Raw genomic sequence first — 23,234 nt, forward strand, 5'->3', positions numbered from 1 at the left:
CCCTAGCTGGAATTCTTTCTGTGCAACAACCTTCTGTTCTTAAATATGTTATCACAGAGGCGTTACTATCACTCTTGATTGGCTTGACCTTGGCCAGCAGCAGGAAGCCCGTCCTGGAGCCGCCTGGCATTGGCTCCACGGGACAGGGGAAGCTTCTAGCAGCTGCTAACAGAAGCCACCCCTGTAGACCCCCCCGCTACCAAAATCCAGACACAGAAACCCACTACAAGTGGCTTCTGCAATTCGTGTGGGGCTCCATAAGGCTGCTTTCCATTTTTGGTTCGTCCCTACAATGTGACAGGAACCATCAGTGAAAAGAGTGTATTGCTTTTCGTCTTAGTTGTATGGTGGACCTTCCCTCAGCATATGCCACCTGTTCCTCTTCCTCTTCATCTGCTAGACCAAAGTTCTCACCTTCAGACCAGTTCATGATTATCTCTAAGACTCCAGGATGATTAGGGTTTCCGATTTGGGTGTGCTGAGTGATCAAGGCAATCCACTTATTCTGCATAGCGTCAGTGGCATGATGCATGGAGGGAACTTTTCCTTTGAACGTCCACCCCAGCACTGGTAGTCGAGGCTCCAGGAGAAGTTGTGCTTCCGTGCCAATCACTTCTGAGGCAACTTGAACTCCTTCATAGGCTGCTAGAATCTCCATCTCTGTTGGGCTATAGTTGGTCTCAGACCCTCTGTAGCCTTGGCTCCAGAATCCAAGTGTTTGGCCTCGAGTCTCCCCAGGCACCATTCCCTTGGCTACAGAGTAGAGCACATTCTTCACCTCCTGTCCTGTTCTGACTGGCCCAAGGGCTACAGCATGAGCAATCTCCTGTTTGATCTGTTCAAAGGCTTGTTGCTGTTCAGGACCCCACTAGAAATTGTTCTAGTGTGTTACAAGGTAGAGAGGACTTACAATCTGGCTGTATTCTGGGATGTGCATCCTCCAGAAACCTATGGTGCCTAGGAAAGCCTGTGTTTCCTTCTTGCTGGTCGGTGGGGACATTGCTGTTATCTTGTTAATCACTTCTGTTGGGTTCTGACAGCCTTTGTCCTGCCACTTCACTTCCAGCAACTGGATTTTACTGTTTGATGGCAAACCCAGCTTTCAGGAGAATCTGGATGATCTTTTCTCCTTTTTAAAAAAACTTCTTCTGCCATGTTCCCCCATACAGTGATGCCATCAATATACTGCAGGTGTTCTGGAGCCTCACCCTTCTCTAGTGCAGCCTGGATCAGTCCATGGCAGATGGTGAGGCTGTGTTTCCACCCTTGGGGCAGTCGGTTCCAGGCATACTGCACACCCCTCCAGTTGAAAGCAAACTGTGGCCTGCACTCTGCTGCCAAAGGAATGGAGAAAAATGCATTTGCAATGTCAGTGGTGGCACCACTTTTCTGCCTTGGACTCCAGTTCATACTGAAGCTCCGACATGTCTGGCACAGCGGCACTCAGAGATGGGGTAACTTCATTCAAGCCACGATAGGCCACTGTCAAACTCCATTCTCCATTAGACTTATGTACTAGCCACATAGGACTGCTAAAGGGTGAGCTAGTCTTGCTGATCACTCCTTGGCTTTCCAGCTCACAAATCATCTTATGGATGGAGATCAGAGTCCTGGGTAGTGCTGTATTGCCGACAATGCACTGTTGTGGTGGTGATCGGCATCTGCTGTTCTTCAAACCTTAGCAGTCCCACAGCAGAAATGTCCTCTGAGAGACCAGTGTTCAACTGTTTAATCCCTTCTGTCTCTACAGCAGGCATCCCAAAGGACCACTGATGTCCTTTTGGGTCTTGGAAATACATGTTCTCTAGGTAATCAGTACCCAGGATACACGGGGCCTCTTGACTAGTCACAATGGGGTGTCTCTGCCACTCTTTTCCAGTCAAGTTCACTTCAACTTCTAGCACCGTCAACTCTTGGGACCCCCCTGTCACCCCAGAAATGGAAATAGACTCCGCCTTCACATGTCCTGATGACATTAGAGTGCATTGTGCACCAGTGTTGACCAAAGCCTTATATTCTTGCGGGTCTGATGTGCCAGACCATTGGATCCACGCAGTCCAATAGGCACGGTTATATCTGGCTAGAGGCGGGACCCCTCTAGTGCTTGTTTTGTTAGTCATGGCTTTCTCCCTGTGCATACGTCCTGAAGGTCCCTTCCAGAGGATTGGACATGTCATCATTTCCCCTGTTCTGTCCAGGAGCTTGCCCACGGGAGACTGGAACTACATTCACCCTTGATAAATTTCTCTAGTAGCCTTTTTTTCCTTTTAACTCCTGTACCCGTGCTGCTAGAGCAGAGGTGGGTTTTCCATCCCATGTCCTCATGTCTTCCCCATGTTCGTGTAGGAAGAACCACAGGTTGCCTCATGTGGTGTACCCCCTTTCCCTAGCTGGGGGACGGTTGTTTCTAATAGCAGGGACTCTGGTTTGCACCAGCAAGACATGGACGATGCTCTCTTTAAACTCCCTTAGTCTTTGGTGGCCATTTCTAACTTCCTCTGTCAGAATCTGGAGGTCTGCAACCAGTTTCTCTACAGAAAAGATATGGACCTGTAACAGGGCATGGACAATCTCATTGTATGTCCAGAGTTTGTTACAGCACCCACTGTCTCTTGGTTTTCCTCCCAGTGCACTGTCATTAAGAAATAAGTATATTGATGGCCCTTGGTGTGCAAGCTTTAGCCGCATCTGTGATGTGCACTTGACCTTGTCTGTGTTGTTATTGAATTGCCCTTCCCCTGCAAAAAGTACCTCTAGCAACGCCATTTCTCTCAGGCATAAGATTCCTTGCTCCATGGTCTTCCAGGGACTATGATGCACCTGGAGGTCATCCCTGTAAGCAAACCTATCTCTCCTACTTATTAAAAGCCACGTCCAGAGGTGAAGGGGTTCTGATTTCCTCATGAACCCCTGATCAATACCCACATCCTAGGACAGTGATCCTAAAAACCTTGCTTCAGTACCATCAAGCTGCATACCTTGGTCCGTGTGGTGAGCTGACCTTGGCTGGACGCCAGGTGCCCACCCAGCTGCTCTATCACTCCCCTTCCCAGCCAGACAGGGGAGAGAGTAAGGTGGAAAACAACTCTTGGGTTGGGATAAGGCAGTTTATTTAAACAAAAACAAAGCAGAAGCTTGCACATACAAGAGTGAAGTGAAGCAAAAAATAACACAGTTTATTCTCTACTTCCCATGAGCAGCGATGGTCGACCACTCCCAAGAAGCAGGGCTTCAGCATGTGTAATGGTTTCTTAGCAGGCAACCATTGGAGACAATGAATGCCTGCCTTCCTGCTCCTTGCCTTAGCTTTTATATCTGAGCTGGCATCATATGGTCAGTTTGGGTCAGCTGGCCTGGTTGTGTCCCCTCCCAGAATCTTGCCCTCAATTGAGAAAGGAATGTTACAGTGCTGATGCTGTGCTCAGCAGTAGCCAAAACACTGGTGTGTTATCAACACCCTTCTAGCTACCAATGCAAAGCACAGCACTGTGAGGGCTGCTATAGGGAAATGAACTCCATCTCAGCCAGACCCAATACAGCCCATTAGATCCCAGACTCAGATCAGTCACGTCAATATGGGCTCACCCAGTCGTCGGGTGATGTCTTTCTGCAAATTGCAGAGGTTATCGAACGACAGAGATTTGGTAGTTATTTCTGGCTCTGATTCTACCAATGCTGAAGGTCCTGCCTCTCCATCATTGTCCACCAGGCGAAGTGATTTAGTCTTGTATTTCCTCTTTTGGACAGGACAACTTCTGCTGGCTTGGGTTGCCCTTCTGGATTAACTACAACCTGAGTGGCTGTGGTGTCTGTTATTTTACTCCCTTTCCTCCTGAAGTTGCTGTGCCATATCAAGCAGTGTCAGGTAGGCAGTGACCAGGCCCCAGCATTTCACAGTGAACTGCCCTTCTATAGATCTGCCATGGCAGCTTTTCCTCACAGATCTCATCACTTTAACAGGGTCCTGAAGTTGTTCAGGGGTGAACTGCCAGGTCATTGGAGCAGAAAGGTTCTCCAAAAACTGGCCCATGTTCTCCCACTTCCATGTCATTCAAAGTTATCCACCCCTGGGGCTGACCTTTGGACACCTTCCCTAGAGATCTTGGTCCTACCTCCAAACATGGAGTAGACGATACTGAGGAAAACTTGCAGACATAGCAACAGGAGTATGCTATCCCTAGCTTCTAGAGGGAATTCAAACTTTTCAAAAGCTGTTCTAGCAGGCGTAAAGGAGAAAGGGGTGAAAGGTTGAGAAAAGTCACCCCCTCCCCATTTCCCCCATGGGGCTGGGTACCATTATCAATAGACCCCCGGAGGTAACAGCTTAGGCTAGGGCAGGAAGACAACCACGAATACACATTCCAAATAAACCTTATGGGCACTGAGTTTGCAGCATTAAAAACTGAGATTACGAAATGGAACATCAACTAGGCTGGGGCAACAGCGGTGGCAGCAATTCCCACACGGCTAGGGAGGTAGCGGTGGTGATAGCTGCGTGGGGCAGCATGGCAGCAACTGGGACCCTGTCAAAGAGATGGCTCTGAACCGACCTCAGAGAATTCACACTGCTGCCGTGACTGAAGCAAGAAGGGAGATGTTTCTGGTTCCTGCTGCTGCTTTATCTTCTGCCCAGATGCTGGGGGCAGGACCACCTTCTGGCAACTCCTAAGACCCCTGAAGAACTCCGACCCGTGCAAACCCCTCTCCCCTCCAACCCCCTGAGTTGGGAGGGAGAGGTGCACCCCCCCCCGCCAGATGACATAATGGTGTGAATATTCATCACTAAAGTTTCCTCCCCTGTTTGTAACTATAACACCAGGTGAAGGAGCTACAGGAAGAAGTGAACAGGCTTTGTAGTATTTGAGCAAACAAGAAAGAGAACTATTATTTTCAGAGATGCTAGTCTCAAGACTCTCAGGAGTCTTGAATCACAATTGTAGTAAAGAATCAGGTGGACTCAGAACCCTGTAGTCAAAGGACTGTTGGTCAAGGGTCTGTTAAAGATGAAGGCTGAAAGGTGGTCACTGTACGTACCAGGAGGAACCTTCCTCCTCCTTCTCAGAATTTGACAGGTAGGACTGGCACCTTCTACAACAGGTATGAGGTTCTGGAACTAGAAGACCAGACAACTGATGAGGTGGGCGAAGGTCTTTCTGGGGTAGTGGGGCCTCCTAAAACAACACCACCTGTACCCCACATCATGACCTCCTCTGTTAAGAGGAAAAGAAGGGAAGCAGTAATAGAAGACTGCCTTCTAAAGGGGAACGGAGGGCCTGATATGCAGACATCACCCAACTCACAGGGAAGTCTACTGTCTCCCAAGGGCTTGGGTAAGGGACTTTACTGGAAAACTCTCCAGTCTAATAAGGCCCTCTGATTACTATCTGCTATTGGTTGTTCAAACTTGCAACAACAAAATAACCAAGAGAAGTCTGAGGGCAAACAAAAGAGACTTCAGGGCCCTGGGATGATTGGTAGAGGGATCAGGAGCACAGGTAGTGATTTCCTCGATCCTTATGGTAACAAGGAATAATATTGATAAGATTAGGCAGATCCATCAGGTCAATGAGTGGCTCCGAGGTTGGTGTAATCAGGAAAATTTGGGGCTTTTTGACCATGGGATGATCTACTCAACACCTGGTCTACTCTGATGCCGAAAAACCTCAGAATGATTAACTGCTCAGAGACTTTTGTATCTTTAAGCAGCAAGGTATTTGTTTATTCAATGTTGGGAACAAGCCAGCTCGAGTTGGACAAACTCGTGCGAAGGTATTACACAAAATCAGGGGTTTTATACTGTTTTCATACATGATTTTTATACATATTCATATGATTGCAACATCTATCTATACATATTGATGATAGGCGGAGTCTAGGTGGAGCTTAGGGTGGTGCTTCTTTTGGCACTCAGTTTCGGGGGTACATCCGACCTTTGGCATCAAGTCGAGGGTCTTTTTCTCATCTTTCTCGCTCTGACCTCTCTACCTTTCTATTGTTCTTGCCCCAATTACTGAAGCTTGGAGAAAGCCTTGGCTCTAGGCCTGTTTCTCCTATTCAAATGTCTACCTTATCCTACCTTATCCTAATTTATTACCCCTAGGCTTATTGTATACTGCTTCTAGTATTCTTCTATATTTTTGGTCCAGTGAACAGAACAGAACGAGTCTTAGCAGCACAGGCAGAGTAGATGTTAGGGGGGGCTTTCTCACCAGGCCCAGATATCTCAGTTAACTCTTTTAGGCCTAACCCTCATTTCAACTGATGCCTGGTGGGATGCACCTATCTCAGAGGGGAAAAAGAGTTCTAGCCCAAGAGGTAGCAGGGCTTGTTGACAGAGCTTTAGTTTGGAAGAGGGAAAGGGACAAAACCAGGCTTGCTGGTGATGAGCAATGGGATGGTGTGCCAAAACTTGAGAAAACCAGCACTAATGGGATCCCTCAATCTACCTCACAAGGTATTGGCTACAATGTACCACACCTGAAATGTTTCTACACCAATGCATGCAGCATTAGGGACAAACAAGAGGAGCTCGAAGCTTTGGCCCAGTCCCAGAGGTTTGACATCACTGGCATAAGTGAAACCCGGTGGGATGAGACCTGTGACTGGAGTGCCCTGTTGGACCATTACAGGCTTTTCAGGAGCAATAGGCAGGGCAGAAGAGGTAGAGGGGTGGCACTGTATGTAATAGAAGGGTTAGAATGTATGGAACTCACAGTTGAGAGCCTCTGGGTAAGAATTAAGGGACAAACAAATAATGTGGATGTCATAATGAGAATCTACTTTAGACCTCCCAGCCAGGATGATGATGATGATGATGAATTATTTTTTGAGGAACTAAGTAACACTTTCAAGTCATCCGCCCTTGTTCTTATGGGAGACTTCAACTTGATGGAAATTGACTGGGAGAATCATACAGGTCAGAAGATTCCTGAAAAACCTGGATGACAATTTTTTGAACAGGTCCTAAGGGAGCTGACTTAGAGAGATGCTCTCCTTGATCTACTGCTTGTCAACAGAGTGGATCTCATGAATTAAATGGCTATTGGTGGCCGTCTTGGCCACAGCGACCACAAAGTGATCGAATTTAAAATCTCTGTTGACAGGAGGAAAAGTGCCAGCAAAACCTCAACTCTGGACATGAGAGCAGACATCAGACTGCTGAGCGAATTATAAGTAAGGTCCCCTGGGAAAATGTTTTTGCAGGTGCTGGGGTCCATCAGTGATGGTCACTTTTCAAACATCACCTCCTAAGGAAACAGGACCAGGCAATTCCCAAATGTTGAAAGTCAAACAGGTGACACAGAAAGTTGACTTGGCTGAGCAGGGATCTTCTGTTGGAAATAAGGCAAAAAAGGAAGGTGTATGCTCAGTGGAAGCAAGGTCAAGTGACATGGGAAGAATTCAGAGATGCTGCTTGCTGCTGTAGGGAGAAAATTCGTGCTTCCAAAACTCAACTGGATTTGAAGCTGCCAGAACTGTGGGGGACAATAAAAGGAGTTTTTTCAAATATAGTAATGGCAATAGGCAGTATAGAAATATCATCAACCTGTTCCAGGATGGGGCTGGTCATCTCACAAACAGGGACAGAGACAAGGCAGAGATGTTTAATGCATTCTTTGCCTCTGTCTTCAATACGGATGATGGACCAAAGGGATCTCAGTGCCCTGAGCTGGAGGACCATGACTGCAAGAATGATCCACTCCCACAGGCGACCCGTAAATTGTGCTTGATCTACTGCTCCTGTTGGATCCCTACAAATCTATGGGGCCTGATGGGATTCATCCCAGAATCCTCAAAGAGCTGGCCGATGTCATGGCAAAACCTCTCTCAATGATTTTCGAGCAGTCTTGGGAATCTGGAGAGGTCCCAGCTGACTGGAAGCTGCCGAACATTGTCATGATTTTCAAGAAGAGCAAGGAGGACCCTGGAAACTACAGGTCTGTCAGTCTCACTTCAGTGCCTGGTAAAGTTATGGAGAAGATTATTCTGGGAAGTATTGAAAAATGCCTGAAAGACAACGCAGTCATTGGTCACAGCCAGCACGGCTTCATGAGAGGAAAGTCCTGCTCATCAAACCCGATTTCCTTCTATGACAAGGTAACCCACCTAGTTGATCAAGGGAAACCAGTTGATGCAATCTTTTTGGATTTCAGTAAAGCTTTAGATACTGTCTCTCACAGGATCCTTCTGGACAAAATGTCCAGCACACAGCTGGATAAACACATCATGTGGTGGGTGAGCAATTGACTCACGGGTCGAGCACAGAGGGTAATAGTGAATGGGGTAACATCAGACTGGCGACCTGTTGCTAGTGGCGTTCCACAGGGCTCCATCTTGGGCCCTGTACTCTTCAACATCTTCATAAACAACTTGGACACAGGACTGGAAGGGATACTAAGCAAGTTTGCATATGACACAAAGCTTGGAGGAGCTGTTGACTCCCTCGAAGGCAGGGAGGCCCTGCAGAGACACCTTGACAAATTAGAGGACTGAGCAATCACCAACCATATGAAGTTCAATGAGGGCAAGTGCTGGATTCTGCACCCGGGATGGGGTAACCCCAGATGTAGAAATTGCTAACACACTTCGCACTGATCTCTGCCAAATACCTTCAGGCAATCTGGTCATGTTGGAATCTTCTTGTTTACATACTTATTGAGTTATAGTGGGAATAATGTAAGTTAAAGTTTTAAGGGACATTGATAGAGCATTTCCATTCAGGGTCTCTTTCCTTCCTTCCGTGTGGGCTATGTGTATGAACCCTGTCTCCTGTTGCACTCTGTATGCCAGCATCTGTAGGAGATTGGGTCCTAAGTATATGGTTACACTGTTTAGTATGCAATCTGAGCTGGGGGATTCCTACAGTAAATAGGAAGAAGCTGCAAGAATTCAGCAAAACTAGGCCCAGTGTATCTGTAAGGCTTACTTGCTTAATATGTATGTTTCCTTGTTTAATATTAGTATGCTAATATAATCACGTGGCTTTTCTCCCCCTCTTGGAGCAGAGACAAGAATAAGATGGCTGCTCACCATATATAGTGTACATACTTTACTATCTTGTCTGCATCATTTGTGTGAACAGGTCTAAGGAAGTCCATAAGGGTCACAGCAATTCAAGTCTTTCTGGATTGTAACAAGTGTTTTCACAGTCATTTCTCAAAAGACAAATAATTTCTCAGAAATATTTTGTTTTGTCTTAGATACTGTTCTTGCATGTTTTTTTATATTTAACTGTTGGCTACTCCATAATTAAAATAGAATCTTTTTTATAAGATTTGGGGGGGGAGGGGATGTGTTATAATCATTGATCAATGGAGTACCAAAGTCAATACATGTATTTCTAGATTTTTAGTTAATGTCAAATATTCTGTTCTACCATTTAAGTAGGCAGCCGTTGATGTAGAAATATAGTTTAAGAAGTGTGGTAGTGTGGTTCATAGAATAAATGTAGCTTGCAGTTTTGCATTGGGTATTGGGTTTGTGTGGCAAGGTTTTGGTAGTGGGGGGGCTACAGGGGTGGCTTCTGTGAGAAGCTGCCAAAAGCTTACTCCATGTCCAACAGAGCCAATGCCAGCCAGCTCCAGGATGGACCTGCCGCTGGCCAAGGTCGAGCCAATCAGCAATGGTGGTAGCACCTCTGGGATAGCATATTTAAGAAGGGGGAAAAACTGCATGAGAGCAATTGTAGCCAGAGAGGAGTGAGAATATGTGAGAGAAACAACTCTGTAGACACCACGGTTAGTGAAGGAAGGGGAGGAGGTGCTCCAGGTGATGGAGCAGATTCCCCTGCAGCTCATGGTGAAGACCAGCTGTCCCCCTGCAGCCCATGGAGGTCTTTTGACTATATATAAACTACCCTTTATATCTCACGGTTCTTGATATCTAGCTGGTTTGTTTTGTATCTCTTTCCTGAAGTTTCCCTGCTCTTCAAAGAGCAGAGATTGTGTCAAAACTAATAGGGGATGAGTCTGTTTTCTCTTTCATGTTTTTGATACAGTAATGGTAGTTGACTAGTGATGCTACTTCAGAAGTGTATGAGGACCAAAGAACTGCTTAGAGAATGCAGTAAGATTCTTTTTCTATTTGCTTTCAGATGGAAATGGAAATATCTTACTGCCTTTCATTCTTCACAGGGTTACACATCATTTTGGAATGACTGCATATCCTCAGGATTGCGTGGCTGTATGTTAATCGAATTGGCATTGCGGGGGCGTCTTCAGTTAGAGGCTTGTGGAATGAGGCGTAAAAGTCTATTGACAAGAAAGGTAAGTGGAGGAAAATGGTCACACTTACTTTTGTGTCATGCTCCAGGCAATACAGTAGCTATAAATTACAACTGGTTGTAAGAAATATACTTTTTTTTTCTTTATATGAGGATAGGGATTCTGAGTAGTGACCTAAGTTAGATGCAGAGAGTTATTACCTAAAAAGTTTAAATGGTGAGCTGAAGTACCTTGTAAAATCTTCTGTACTTGTTCTCTGTTCCTGTTTGTTCTGTTGATGTGTTCCTGCTGCTGTTGGGAACCTTGCACAAACAGTTGGAAGTTGTTCTGGCTAGGTTGCAGTGAGAGCCAGTAGCACTAATTGTAATCTGCTGAAGGAACTGGATTTTGCAGTGTTTGTGAGATGTTTGCTGGGGCTGAGAGAGATGGCTGAGGTAAAATTTCATTAAAACTAAGGCTTTGATTTGTGACTTAAAATCCTGTATCTTCAAGCCATGGTCTGAAGGGAGAGAGTTTAGGTTTCAGTCACATTAGCCTGTGCTGTAGCTGAGAAGGGTAGTTCTGTCTTTGCAAAGAGGTTTATTATTGGAGTCTTTCTTGGGTTGTTGCTAGAGTTTGTGGAGAGTTTTCAGGTAACCACTTTGACTGAAAACTAATTCACTTCTTTGATCGATTTAGTTTTCATTTGAATCACTTTCTTGATCTTGTCATCAGATGGGGCACAAGTGAGACTGCTGGCATAAGTGATAAAGTGAGAACAAGAAGAGGGTAGAACTAGTTCTGTGGGCAGTAGTACAGATTTATAACCAGCTAATTGTGGCCTTGGTCACACAACTGACAAAAGATTGCTAGATAAAATGATTTCCACTTCAAATATTGAATCAGGTGGATACTTGCTGATTATTTTTTACAGTTTATGACACAACTTCAGAAATTATCAAGATGCATTAAATCCATGCTTGAATGCCATCAAGAGACAAATAAGACTGAGAAACTGGCAGACAAGAATTTGATGAACGTTAGTGAAACTTTTGAAAGTCAGTATGACGTATTTTATGTTGCAACATCCTTGTAAATTTGGCTTCAGAGTATGTAATCATTGCATAATTTTGGAGTTCTATCTACTGCTATCACTTTTAGAAAAAAATAAATGAATGAGATTTATGTATAAATAAATTAATTTCCAAGACTAGTGGTTATTGAAGATAGAAAATGGTACTTTATGCTGCCTTACAGTCTCAGAAAGCAAACCCAATAATTACAGTTCTTAAAAGAAATCTCAAAGAATCCTTGGCAGATTAACTTCAGTATTTTAGAGATGGCAATTCTGAGTTATTAATGCATGACTTGATTTTTGTGTTAAAACTAAATAATGAAGTTTACTTAAAAATCAGTGCAGGAGATCCTCCATTTTTAGCATTTTTGCTTAATTGCAAAACTGTATTGTGGAAAATGAAAATTTAATATTCTGTATAATTGAAATATCCTCAGCAGTTGAATACAAGGCAAATGTAGTACGTGCTAAATCACTGAAAAATTAGAATAAAGAAATATTCTTTGCAATAATGTTAAGGACCATCATCTCTGAAGAAACAGGATCTTAGCTTCTTTCTCTAGCTCATCTATTAAAGAGGGAAAAGATACCCTCGAAGATGCTTAATCATAGAATCATCATAGAATCATAAAATGGTTTGGTTTGGAAGGAACCTTAAAGATCATCTCATTCCAACCCCCTGTCATGGGCAGGGACATCTTCCACTAGACCAGATTGCTCAGGACCCCATCCAACCTGGCCTTGAACACTTCCAAGGATGGGTCATCCACAACTTCTCTGGGCAACCTGTTCTACTGCCTCACCACTCTCACAGTAATTAATTTCTTCCTAATATCTAATCTAAACTTACCCTCCTTCAGATTAAAGCCATTCCCCCTTGTCCTGTCACTACATGCCCTTGTAAAAAGTTCTTCTCTAGTCCTTTGGGTATTGAAAGGTCGCGATAAGGTCAGCCTGGAACCTTCTCTTCTCCAGGCTGAATAGTCCCAATTTTCTCAGCCTTTCCTCATAGGAGAGGTGTTCCATCCCTCTAATCATCTTCATGACCCTCCTCTGGACTCACTCCAACATGTTGTAGTGGGTTGACCCTGGCTGGACACCAGGTACTCACTACAATCACTCTCTCACTCCCCTCTGCAACTGGACAGAGGAGAGAAAAAAAACAGCAAAGGATTCATGAGTTCAGATAACAGCTGGGAGAGTTTTACTTACTTATCACCATCACAGGCAAAACAGACTCAAAGTGGGGATATTAATTGAATTTATTACTAACAGAGGGTCGGAGTGCACGCTACGTACCGGAAAGGTACAGGGGTTGGGGGGGGCCGGGCTGGGTGCTGGGGCCGGCTCTCAGGCAGGGTCGGAGTGCACGCTACGTGCCGGAAAGGTACAGGGGTTGGGGGGGCCGGGCTGGGTGCTGGGGCCGGCTCTCAGGCAGGGTCGGAGTGCACGCTACGTGCCGGAAAGGTACAGGGGTTGGGGGGGGCCGGACTGGGTGCTGGGACCGGCTCTCAGGCAGGGTCGGAGTGCACGCTACGTGCCGGAAAGGTACAGGGGTTGGGGGGGGCCAGGTTGGGTGCTGGGGCCGGCTCTCAGGCAGGGTCGGAGTGCACGCTACGTGCCGGAAAGGTACAGGGGTTGGGGGGGGCCGGGCTGGGTGCTGGGGCCGGCTCTCAGGCAGGGTCGGAGTGCACGCTACGTGCCGGAAAGGTACAGGGGTTGGGGGGGGCCGGGCTGGGTGCTGGGGCCGGTTCTCAGGCAGGGTCGGAGTGCACGCTACGTGCCGGAAAGGTACAGGGGTTGGGGGGGGCCAGGTTGGGTGCTGGGGCCGGCTCTCAGGCAGGGTCGGAGTGCACGCTATGTGCCGGAAAGGTACAGGGGTTGGGGGGGGCCAGGTTGGGTGCTGGGGCCGGTTCTCAGGCAGGGTCGGAGTGCACGCTACGTGCCGGAAAGGTACAGGGGTTGGGGGGGGCCGGGCTGGGTGCTGGGGCCGGTTCTCAGGCAGGGTCGGAGTGCACGCTACGTGCCGCGCGCGCTCCGCGCGCGAGGTTTAGTCTCAAGGTGCAGTCTCAGCAGGAGAGGGGAGAGAGAAAGTGGGGGAGCCTTGCCAGCAGTTGCTACACACCTATGGAGGAGGATAGAGCAGCTTCGGAGCACACAGAGGTTTGCCGTTTCAGGTCTGGGGGGAAGGGGGAGGGGGGGTTCTGGGGAAGGGAGTGGGGAAGAGAGGGGAGGGGTATCGAGCAGACCATGGGGGGCTTCTAATTGACGGGGGGGGAAGCAGGGCGCTCCTGTATGAAATGTAACAGATGTGCAGTGCACCTGCAAATACCTGGTAACACAGTGGAGGAAGGGCATGGTCAGGGAGAATAGTGGGGTTCCTTCAGAGTGACGGGCTAGAACACTTGGTCAGTTTGTTTTTCTGTTTGTTTTTGGCTCATCTGCTGCTACTGCCCAGGTTCAGCATGTTCCAGATAAGTTTGCTCTGCTCTATTACGTCCTGTAAAGGGTGGGCAGGACAAAGGGCTGTTCCTGGGTATCTCCTTATGACTGTATATAAATAGGTGATAGTAAAGCAGAAAATCAAAGACCTGCCCAAACCATTCTAACAGGAACGTAGACTGTATGTCCCTGTGTGGTTATGGGCTATGTTGGCGATGGTACATGCCTTCGGTAGGGCCGCCCATGCCAGACAGGTCAAAACAACAGGGCCAGATACAATAAATCTATGGGCAGGATGAGCTCGTTAGCCTCCTGGCAGTCATCCTAGGAGAAGGACAACTCTAATCTCAAACCCGGGCAGATGGAGCTCGCTTAACCCTGTAAGGCCATCCATCTAAGAGAAGGTCACTCTAACCAAACCTACGTCCTGAGGATTTCGCTGCCACCGTCCAAGCTCGCTCGGCCCTGGCAGATGAACCTCAGGATTAAAGGGTGGGTTCAGTTCCGCGCATACTGCATCTCACCTAAAAAATCCATTGCACAGGCTTGAAGGCTTTACCCACATGCAAAAAGTCCTGTAGCGACGGACGAGGGTTGAAACGGCAGGTGAAAGATGCACTGGGAGCCGCAGACTCAACTCCGCATGCAGGCGGTTCAGGATATTGGTCATTTGAGACTGACCGGAGATGACAGTCTCTTGGGGCAGCACCCTGAACGACCAAGCAGCCTTTTCAAGGACAACACTGCTTGCTCCACTTGGAGAGGGGCCTAGAAAAGGTGGCCTAAACAAAGCTCATCTCCACTTTCACCCGGTTGGTTAATCGCAGACCAACAGGCATCTTCTTCCAATGTGGTCGCACAAAGAGTAAAAGACAAAGGCATGCACCTGCCTCCAAAGGTGTACCTAAATTAACTCTAGCATGTTGGAACATCAGAACCATGCTTGATTCTGCGGATAGCGGAAGTCCTGAGTGTCGGTCTGCCCTAATTGCCCATGAGCTGGCTCGTCTCAACATCGACATAGCTGCCCTCAGTGAAGTTCACCTTCACGAGGAAGGAAGCCTCAGAGAACATGGTGCTGGTTACACACTCTTCTGGTCAGGTAAGCCCAGAACCGAAAAACATCTCTCAGGTGTCGGCTTCATGATCAAAAACTCTATTCTTCCCAAACTCGAAAATCTGCCGACAGGTCACTCTGACCGCATTATCTCCCTACGCCTTCCACTCCACAACAACCAACACGTCGTCCTCTTTAGTATATATGCCCCAACTCTCCAAGCTGACCCTGCCGAAAAGGACAAATTTTACGCTGACCTGCGCCACCTTACCCAAAAAGTGCCCGCAGATGATAAGATCATTATCCTTGGTGATTTCAACGCCAGAGTAGGTAAGAATTTTGATGCCTGGAAAGGAATATTAGGCAAACATGGTGTTGGTAACTGCAACGATAATGGTCGACTCCTGCTAGAATTCTGTGCAGAGCAACAACTCACCATCACTAATACTATCTTTCAGCAGAAAGATAGTCTGAAGACAACCTGGATGCACCCCAGATCTAAGCATTGGTATCTCATCGATTATGTCCTGGTGCGACGGAGAGATGTTTGCGATGTCCTCCATACCCGCGTGATGCCCAGTGCAGAATGCCAGACAGACCATCGACTTGTGTGCTGCAAACTCAGCTTCAATCTTAAATTCAAACCCAAAATGGGCAACATCACAAGGAGAAAACTCCAAGTTAACAATCTCCAATCAGCCACAGTGAGAGAGAGATTCCAGGCAAACCTTCAAACTAGGCTTGAAAACCGTTCCACAGATTCTGCAGATGCCTCTCCTAAAACACTTTGGAACCATATTAAAACCAGCATCCTGCAATCCTCTGAAGAATCCTTAGGGTTCTCCCTCAAGAAGAACAAGGACTGGTTTGACAAAAACAATCAAGAAATCCAGGACTTGTTGAGGAAGAAGAGAACCGCCCACCAAGCACACCTTGCACTGCCATCTTGTCAAGCAAGAAAAACAGCCTTTCGTCTCGCATGCAGCAGGCTCCAACAGAAACTCCGTGACATCCAGAACAAGTGGTGGATCGATCTAGCTGTAAAAACTCAATTATGCGCAGATATGGGTGATCACAAAGGTTTCTATGAAGCCTTGAAGACAGCATACGGGCCTACATACCAGGTTCAAAGCCCTCTACTCAGTGCTGATGGCCAAACGCTTCTAACAGATAAAACCTCCATTCTGAATCGATGGTCTGAACACTTTCAGACTCTTTTCAGTACCAACCGTGTGGTCCAAGACTCAGCAATTCAGTCCATCACACAACAACCAGTAAAGTATGAATTGGATACTGCCCCCACTTTAGGAGAAACCCTCAAGGCCATACAGCAGGTAAAAATCGGCAAGGCAACTGGGGTTGATGGAATTCCACCTGAAGTCTGGAAACATGGGGGCCTTGCCCTCCACACCAAATTTCACGAGTTTGTGGTGCGCTGCTGGGAGCTCGGTGAACTACCATCAGACCTTCGTGATGCTGTCCTCATCACTTTGTATAAGAAGAAAGGTATTAAATCTGACTGCTCAAACTATCGTGGTATTACTCTGCTCTCCATTGCTGGCAAAATCCTGGCAAGAATACTCTTGAACAGACTAATACCCACTATAGCAGAAGGGATCCTACCTGAAAGTCAGTGTGGTTTCAGAGCCAACAGAAGCACCACAGACATGGTATTTGTTCTCAGACAACTGCAAGAGAAATGTAGGGAACAGAACAAAGGTCTTTATGTAACCTTTGTCGACCTCACCAAGGCTTTTGATACTGTGAGCAGAAAAGGTCTGTGGTAGATTTTGGAACGTTTAGGTTGTCCCCCCAAGTTCCTTAAAATGACCATCTCACTCCATGAGGATCAGCACGGCCAAGTCAGGTATGGCAACACACTTTCTGAGCCCTTATTAATTAAGAATGGTGTGAAACAAGGCTGCGTTCTGGCTCCTACCTTATTCACAATCTTTTTTAGCATGATGCTCCAAAGGGCCACAGCAGACCTCGATGATCAGAACGGTATCTACATTCGATATCGTACTGATGGAAGCCTGTTCAATCTAAGGCGTCTGAAGGCCCACACCAAGACCCTAAACCATCTTGTCCGGGAGCTGCTTTATGCTGATGACGCCGCCCTTGTTGCCCACACAGAAGCAGCTCTGCAACGTTTAACATCCTGCTTTGCAGATGCTGCTGAGCTCTTCGGGCTGGAAGTCAGCCTAAAGAAGACAGAAGTTCTCCATCAACCTGCACCTCAGGAAGTCTTCCATCATCCCCATATCACCATTGGCCAATCAGAGCTCAAATCAGTCCAGCAGTTTAATTACCTAGGTATCCTCATCTCCTCGGATGGTAAGACTGACGGGGAGATAGACAACAGGTTGGCAAAGGCATACAGTGCTTTCGGAAAACTCCACAAAAGAGTATGGCATAATAAACACTTGAAGAAAAGTACCAAGATCAGTGTTTACAAAGCCATAGTGTTGTCTACTCTCTTGTATGGTTCCGAATCATGGGTCATCTACCGCCACCACCTGCGTCTCCTAGAACGCTTCCATCAGGGCTGCCTCCGTACAATCTTAAACATCCACTGGTCAGATTATGTGACCAATACATCTGTTCTTGGGCAAGCAGCAGTCACAAGTGTAGAGGCCATGCTGATGAGAACACAGCTGCGATGGGCAGGGCACGTCTCCAGGATGAAGGACCACCGCCTCCCTAAGATCTTGCTCTATGGTGAACTTGCCACTGGCTGCCGCAAGAGAGGAGCCCCGAAGAAAAGATTCAAGGACTCCCTGAAACAACATCTCAGCCTTGGCCATATTGATCACCATAATTGGTCCACCCTGGCCTCAAATCGGGAGGCCTGGAGACACAGCATCTATAACGCTGCGGAAGCCTTTGAGAACACACGCAGGATCACTCTCGAGGAGAAAAGGCAACGCAGGAAGAACCGTGTCTTGCTGAATACACCATCTAAGGAGTCTTTCTGTTGTGCCTTTTGCAACCGGATATGTCTGTCACGTATTGGCCTCATAAGTCACCAACGTGCCTGTAACAAATGTGGATAAAGCCTTCCCAAATCTTCGTTCGCGAAGCCCAGCCATGATGATGATTACTAACAGAGTAAGAGCAAAAGAGTGAGAAGTAAAATGATCTCAAAAACACCTTCCCCTCAGCCCTTCTTCCTTTTTTGTTCTCCCTCCTCCCCCCCAGCGGTGCAGGGGGAAGAGGAATGGGGCTTACGGTCAGTTGTTTCTGCCGCTGCTCAGAGAGAGGAGTCCTTCCCCTGCTCCTGTGGGGTCCCTCCCATGGGAGACAGTCCTTGATGGACCTCTCCGGCGTGAGTCCATGCCTCAGGCAGCAGTTCTTCCCAAACTACTGTCCTGTGGGTCACTTCTCCATGGGGTGCAGTCCTTCACGAATGAGCCGTACAGGTGTGGGTCCCCTACAGGGGCCACAAGTCCTACCTGGGAAAAACCTGCTCTAGCGTGGGCTCCCCTGTCCACGGGTTGCAGGTCTCCAGCAGGACCCTGCTCCATCTTGGGCCTCCCACGGGGTCACAACCTCCTTCATGCATCCACCTGCTCCTCCATGGGCTGCAGGGGCCTCAGCTCCAGCTCCTGGAGCACCTCCTCCCCCTCCTTCTGCACTGACCTTGGTGTCTACCTTGTTGTTCCCATGTTCTCACTCCGCTCTTCCCTGGCTGGAATTTGTTTTCATCTGTGCAACAACCTTCTGTTCTTAAATATGTTATCACAGAGGCGTTACCATTACTCCTAATTGGCTTGGCCTTGGTCAGCAGCAGGAAATCCGTCCTGGAGTTGGCTGGCATTGGTTCCACCAGACAGGGGAAGCTTCTAACAGTTTCTAACAGAAGCCACCCCTGTAGCCCCACCCGCTACCAAAACCTAGCCACAGAAACCCACTACACAGGTCTATGTCCTTCCTGTGCTGGGGACCCCAGAGGTGGATGCAGCACTCCAGGTGGGTTCTCACCAGAGTGGAGTAGAGGGGCAGAATCACCTCCCTCAGCCTGCTATCTGCACTGCTTTTGATGCAGCCTAGGATATGACTGACTTTCTGGGCTGCAAGCACACATTGCTGGATTATGTCCAGCCTCTCATCCACCAGCACTCCCAAGTCCTTCTCAGGAGGGCTGCTCTTGATCTGTTCATCCCCCAGCCTGTATTGATACTGGGAGTTGCCCCAACCCAGGTGCTGCACCTTGCACTTGGCCTTGTTAAGTTTCATGAGATTCCCATGGACCCATTTCTTAAGTTTGTCCAGGTCCCTCTGGATGGCATCCCGTCCTTCAGGTGTGTCAACCATACCCCTCAGCTTGGTGTCATCTGCAAACTTGCTGAGGGCATACTTGATCCCTCTATGTCATTGATAAAGATATTAAATAACACTGGTCCCATACGGATCCCCAAGGGACACCACATGTCACCAATGTCCATCAGGACGCTGAGCCATTTACCACTACTCTCTGGATGCAACCATCCAACCAATTTTTTACCCACCAAACAGTCCATCCATCAAATCCATCTCTCTCCATTTTACAGAGAAGGATGTTGTGGGGGACCGTGTCAAATGCCTTACAGAAGTCCAGATAGATGACATCCGTAGCCCTTCCCTTGTCAACTGATGTAGTCACTCAATCATAGATGGCCACTAGGTTGGTCAGATAGGACTTTCCCTTGGTGAAGCTGTGATGGCTGTCTTGAATCACGTCCCTGTCCTCCGTGTCTCTTAGCATGGCTTCTAGAAGGATCTGTCCCATGATCTTCCCAGGCACAGAGGTGAGGTTGACAGGTTGGTAGTTCCCAGGGTCCTCCTTTCTACCCTTTTTAAAGATGGGTACAATGTTTCCCCATTTCCAGTCACCTGGGACTTCACCTGATTGTCATGATTTTTCAAATATCATGGAGAGTACATCAGTCAATTCTCTCAGGACTCTTGGATGCATGTCATCATGTCCCATAGACTTATGTACGATCAGGTTCCTCAGGTGGTCATGAACCCGATCTTTACTTACAGTGGGAAACACTTTGCTCCAGCAGTCCCCGTCCTGCAGTCTACCCACTTGAGAGGTGTGGGAAGAGAGGATGCCATTGAAGACTGAGGCAAAAAAGTTAAGTACCTCATCCTCCTCTTCATCCACTGTTACCAGTTCGCCAGTCTTGCTTATCAGCAGTGGTACACCTTCTTTGACCTTCCTTTTCTGGTTGACATACCAGTAGAAACCTTTCTTGTTATTCTTTGCATCCCTTGACAAGTTCAGCTCCAGTTTTGCCTTGGCCTTTCTCACCCCATTCCTACACAACTGGACTGCGTCCCTATGCTCTTCCCAGGATACCCGTCCTTGCTTCCATTGCCTATGCATATGCTTCTTGCCCTTTAGTTTGACAAGCAGGTCCAGACTCAGCCATGCCAGTCTCTTACCTTCCTTGCCCGATTTCTTGTGCCTGGGGATCAAAAGCTCTCGTGCTCTATGGAAAGCATCCTTAAAGATCTGCCAGCTCTGTTCCGGTCCCTTGTCCCTGTGGGCAATCTCCCAGGGGATCCTATTGACTATCTCCTTGAGGAGCTGGAAGTCTGCTTTCTGAAGTTCAGGAGCCTAACTTTACTCCTTACCTGATCCATATCCCTCAGGACTGCAAACTCCACCAGTCCATGACCATAATCTTCTGTGATGATTCAATTCACAAGATCCCCAACCCACTCGATTTCCCACTCTTCTTAGAATCATAGAATCATTTAGGTTGGAAAAGACTGTTAAGATCATCAAGTCCAACTGTAAACCCAGCACTGCCATGTCCACCACTAGACCACATCCCTAAGCACCACATCTACACATCTTTTAAATCCCTCCAGGGATGGCAACTCAACCACTTCCCTGGGCAGCCTGTTCCAATGCTTGACAACCTTTTTGGTGAAGAAATGTTTTCCTAATATCCAATCTAAACCTTCCCTGATGCAATTGAGGCCATTTCCTCCCATCCTATCACTTGCTACATGGGAGAATAGACCGATACCTTCCTTGCAGATAGCTGTAGAGAGCAGTAAGGTCCCCCCTGAGCCTCATGTTCTCCAGACTAAACAATCCCAGCTGCCTCAGCTGCTCCTCATTAAGTCTTGTGCTCTAGACCCTTCACCAGCTTTGTTGCCCTTCTTTGGACATTCTCCAGTGTCTCAATGTCTTTCTTGTAGTGAGGGACCCAAAACTGAACACAGTATTTCAGATGTGCCAAGTACAAGCCAGGATGCTGTTGTCCTTCTGGGCCACCCAGGCACTCTACTGGCTCCTATTCAGCTGGCTGTCGACCAACACTCCCAGTTCCTTTTCTGTTGGGCAGTTTTCCCCAAACCTGTAGCATTGCATGGAGTCATGACCCAAGTGCAGAAGCCAGCACTTCGCCTTCACTCAGTCCGTGGTAGAAGGTCACCGACCTGCTGTTTACATGTTTATTGAGAATTCATGCATGTGTAGTTTACCACCAGGCTGTGATCTTCAGTGTGCTTTGATCTCTGTACCAAGACAGGGAGCACAAGCATGTCTATACACAGATGTTCCACTTCTCAAAGCACACAGAGGGTAATCATATATATATATGTTTTTCTACATTGTTGCTTTCCAGAATTTATGTATTCCCAACTGCAAGGTCACTTGAGGTTATTTATAATCCTCCTTGACAGTATTCTGCTTTTAACCCACTCCTCCCAGCATTCCATCCCCTTCCCTAAAAGACCACTGTCGCTGGGGCTGGAAAAAGGAGGAAAACAGGAGTGTCATCTCCTCCCAGTAATACATACACTGTTACTCCAGTTTCTTCAGCCAATATTGCTCCAGGTTTGATAACTCAACATGGGGTAATTGCCCACACAGATTGAAGACCTGAGGCTTGCGCTTTTTCAGATCGAACTTCAATTCAATGTTGGGTTTGTGACACCAATAACAGATCCAATGCTATCCCCTCTAAATAAGGCACAGGAAATCTGCAAAGGTACCTGAAATACAAGAAGTCAAGAATATGATATTAAAAGAGGATGTAAAATAAGGGGAGAAGTTGGAGTATAGGACCATACTGCATTTTCAGGGATGTCATGAATGAGTGGTTAGCTGTCCCAATCGTCTGGGGGGTTACCACTAGTTGCTAGATGTTTTTTCTGTCAATCTGAATTATATAGTCATTTATTATATCTTTTCTATTTGTCATCTGTTTTCTCATACTGACTATGCTACTTTGCATTTCTTTTTAATTTTATTTCATTGACTTTGTACATGTCTTGCCAGTATTGAAGCTGTCTTGCCATTGCAACTCATTTCAATGTCATACTGAAAATGTATTGGACTCCTCTATTGTTTGTAGTAAGGATTATTAGAACCATGGAACAGAACTTATGATATATTTCAATAGGACACTTAAAGCTTTTCCAGGACACCTTTCTGAATACTGTGAAACTTCACTAAAAATGAGATCTTTCACCTGCTGCTTCCCTTGTATATGTGGAAATGTTTTGATGTGTTAATTTTTCTATCAATTGCCTGCTATCTTTTTATCTGATACTTATAAAGTGCTAACTTGTCAAACTATTTAAATTGTCAGATTTAATCATTAGTTTCATAAATAGCTTTGAAACAGTAGCAATTCTTCTTTTCCTAAAGAAAGACAGAATTTTGTTATTCTCTTTTTATTCAAACATATTGACTTGGGCTAGAGTAGATTATCTCAGATCAACAGTCTGCTTAGCCTAGTGGCGGAACTGAGAGATGAAGTGGAAAGACTAAGAAGTATTAGGTATTCTGAAGAGGACATTGACTGGTGGAGCTACACTCTACCATGCTTTAGACAAATGGACCCGCCATCCATTTCACAAGAAGTAATGGATCCCCTACCCTCTCACCACCAGGTGGAAGGAGGGGACCTTAGAGATGGAGGGGAGTGGAAACAGGTTTCTGCTCGGGATGCCAAGCGAATCCCCTCCTGACCTACCTCACCTCCCCAGGTACCCTTATACAATAGTTATGAGGCCCTGGAATCTGAGGACCAGGGAAATGAGGAAGTGGATGAAGGTCCATCTGGGTTGGAGGGGTCGCATAGGGCAGGGCAGGAATGCAGGGCCTGATATGCTGACTGGACTCAACCCATAGGGAAGTGTGCTGCCTCCCTTGGGCCCACCAAGAAACTTCTCAGCCTGGTACGGCCCACTACCTATTACCTGCTACTGGTTTTCCAGGAGGGTACTGACGAAGTCCCAACAAGGCGGCTGTGGAGAATTAAGAGGAACCTCAGGGCTTTGAGACAAATGGTCAAGGGATCTGGAGCATAAATTGTGTTCTTTTCTGTCCTGCCAGTTGCAGGGAATGATGGGGCAAGAAACAGGGAAATCATGCAGATGAACACCTGGCTTTGAGACTGGTGTTACCAGTAGAATTTTGGTGGTTTTGATCATGGGTCAGTTTTTA

General features: G+C 47.0%; 2 protein-coding genes across 2 annotated transcripts in view; one reads left to right on the top strand and one right to left on the bottom strand.

The window, feature by feature from the left end:
- Positions 1 to 23,234, bottom strand: part of LOC116780036 (syncytin-A-like) — a 1,173,168-nt gene that overhangs the window by 717,627 nt on the left and 432,307 nt on the right. The gene's annotated exons all lie outside the window — the stretch shown is intronic.
- Positions 1 to 23,234, top strand: part of LOC116780041 (Golgi phosphoprotein 3-like) — a 67,107-nt gene that overhangs the window by 26,504 nt on the left and 17,369 nt on the right. The window contains exon 2 of the mRNA XM_032674550.1: positions 10,134 to 10,265. Coding sequence (XP_032530441.1) covers positions 10,134 to 10,265 — 132 coding nt within the window. The remainder of the gene's footprint in view (positions 1 to 10,133; positions 10,266 to 23,234) is intronic.

Source organism: Chiroxiphia lanceolata, chromosome W (assembly GCF_009829145.1).
Source record: "Chiroxiphia lanceolata isolate bChiLan1 chromosome W, bChiLan1.pri, whole genome shotgun sequence".
In the NCBI taxonomy this organism is placed as follows: domain Eukaryota; kingdom Metazoa; phylum Chordata; class Aves; order Passeriformes; family Pipridae; genus Chiroxiphia; species Chiroxiphia lanceolata.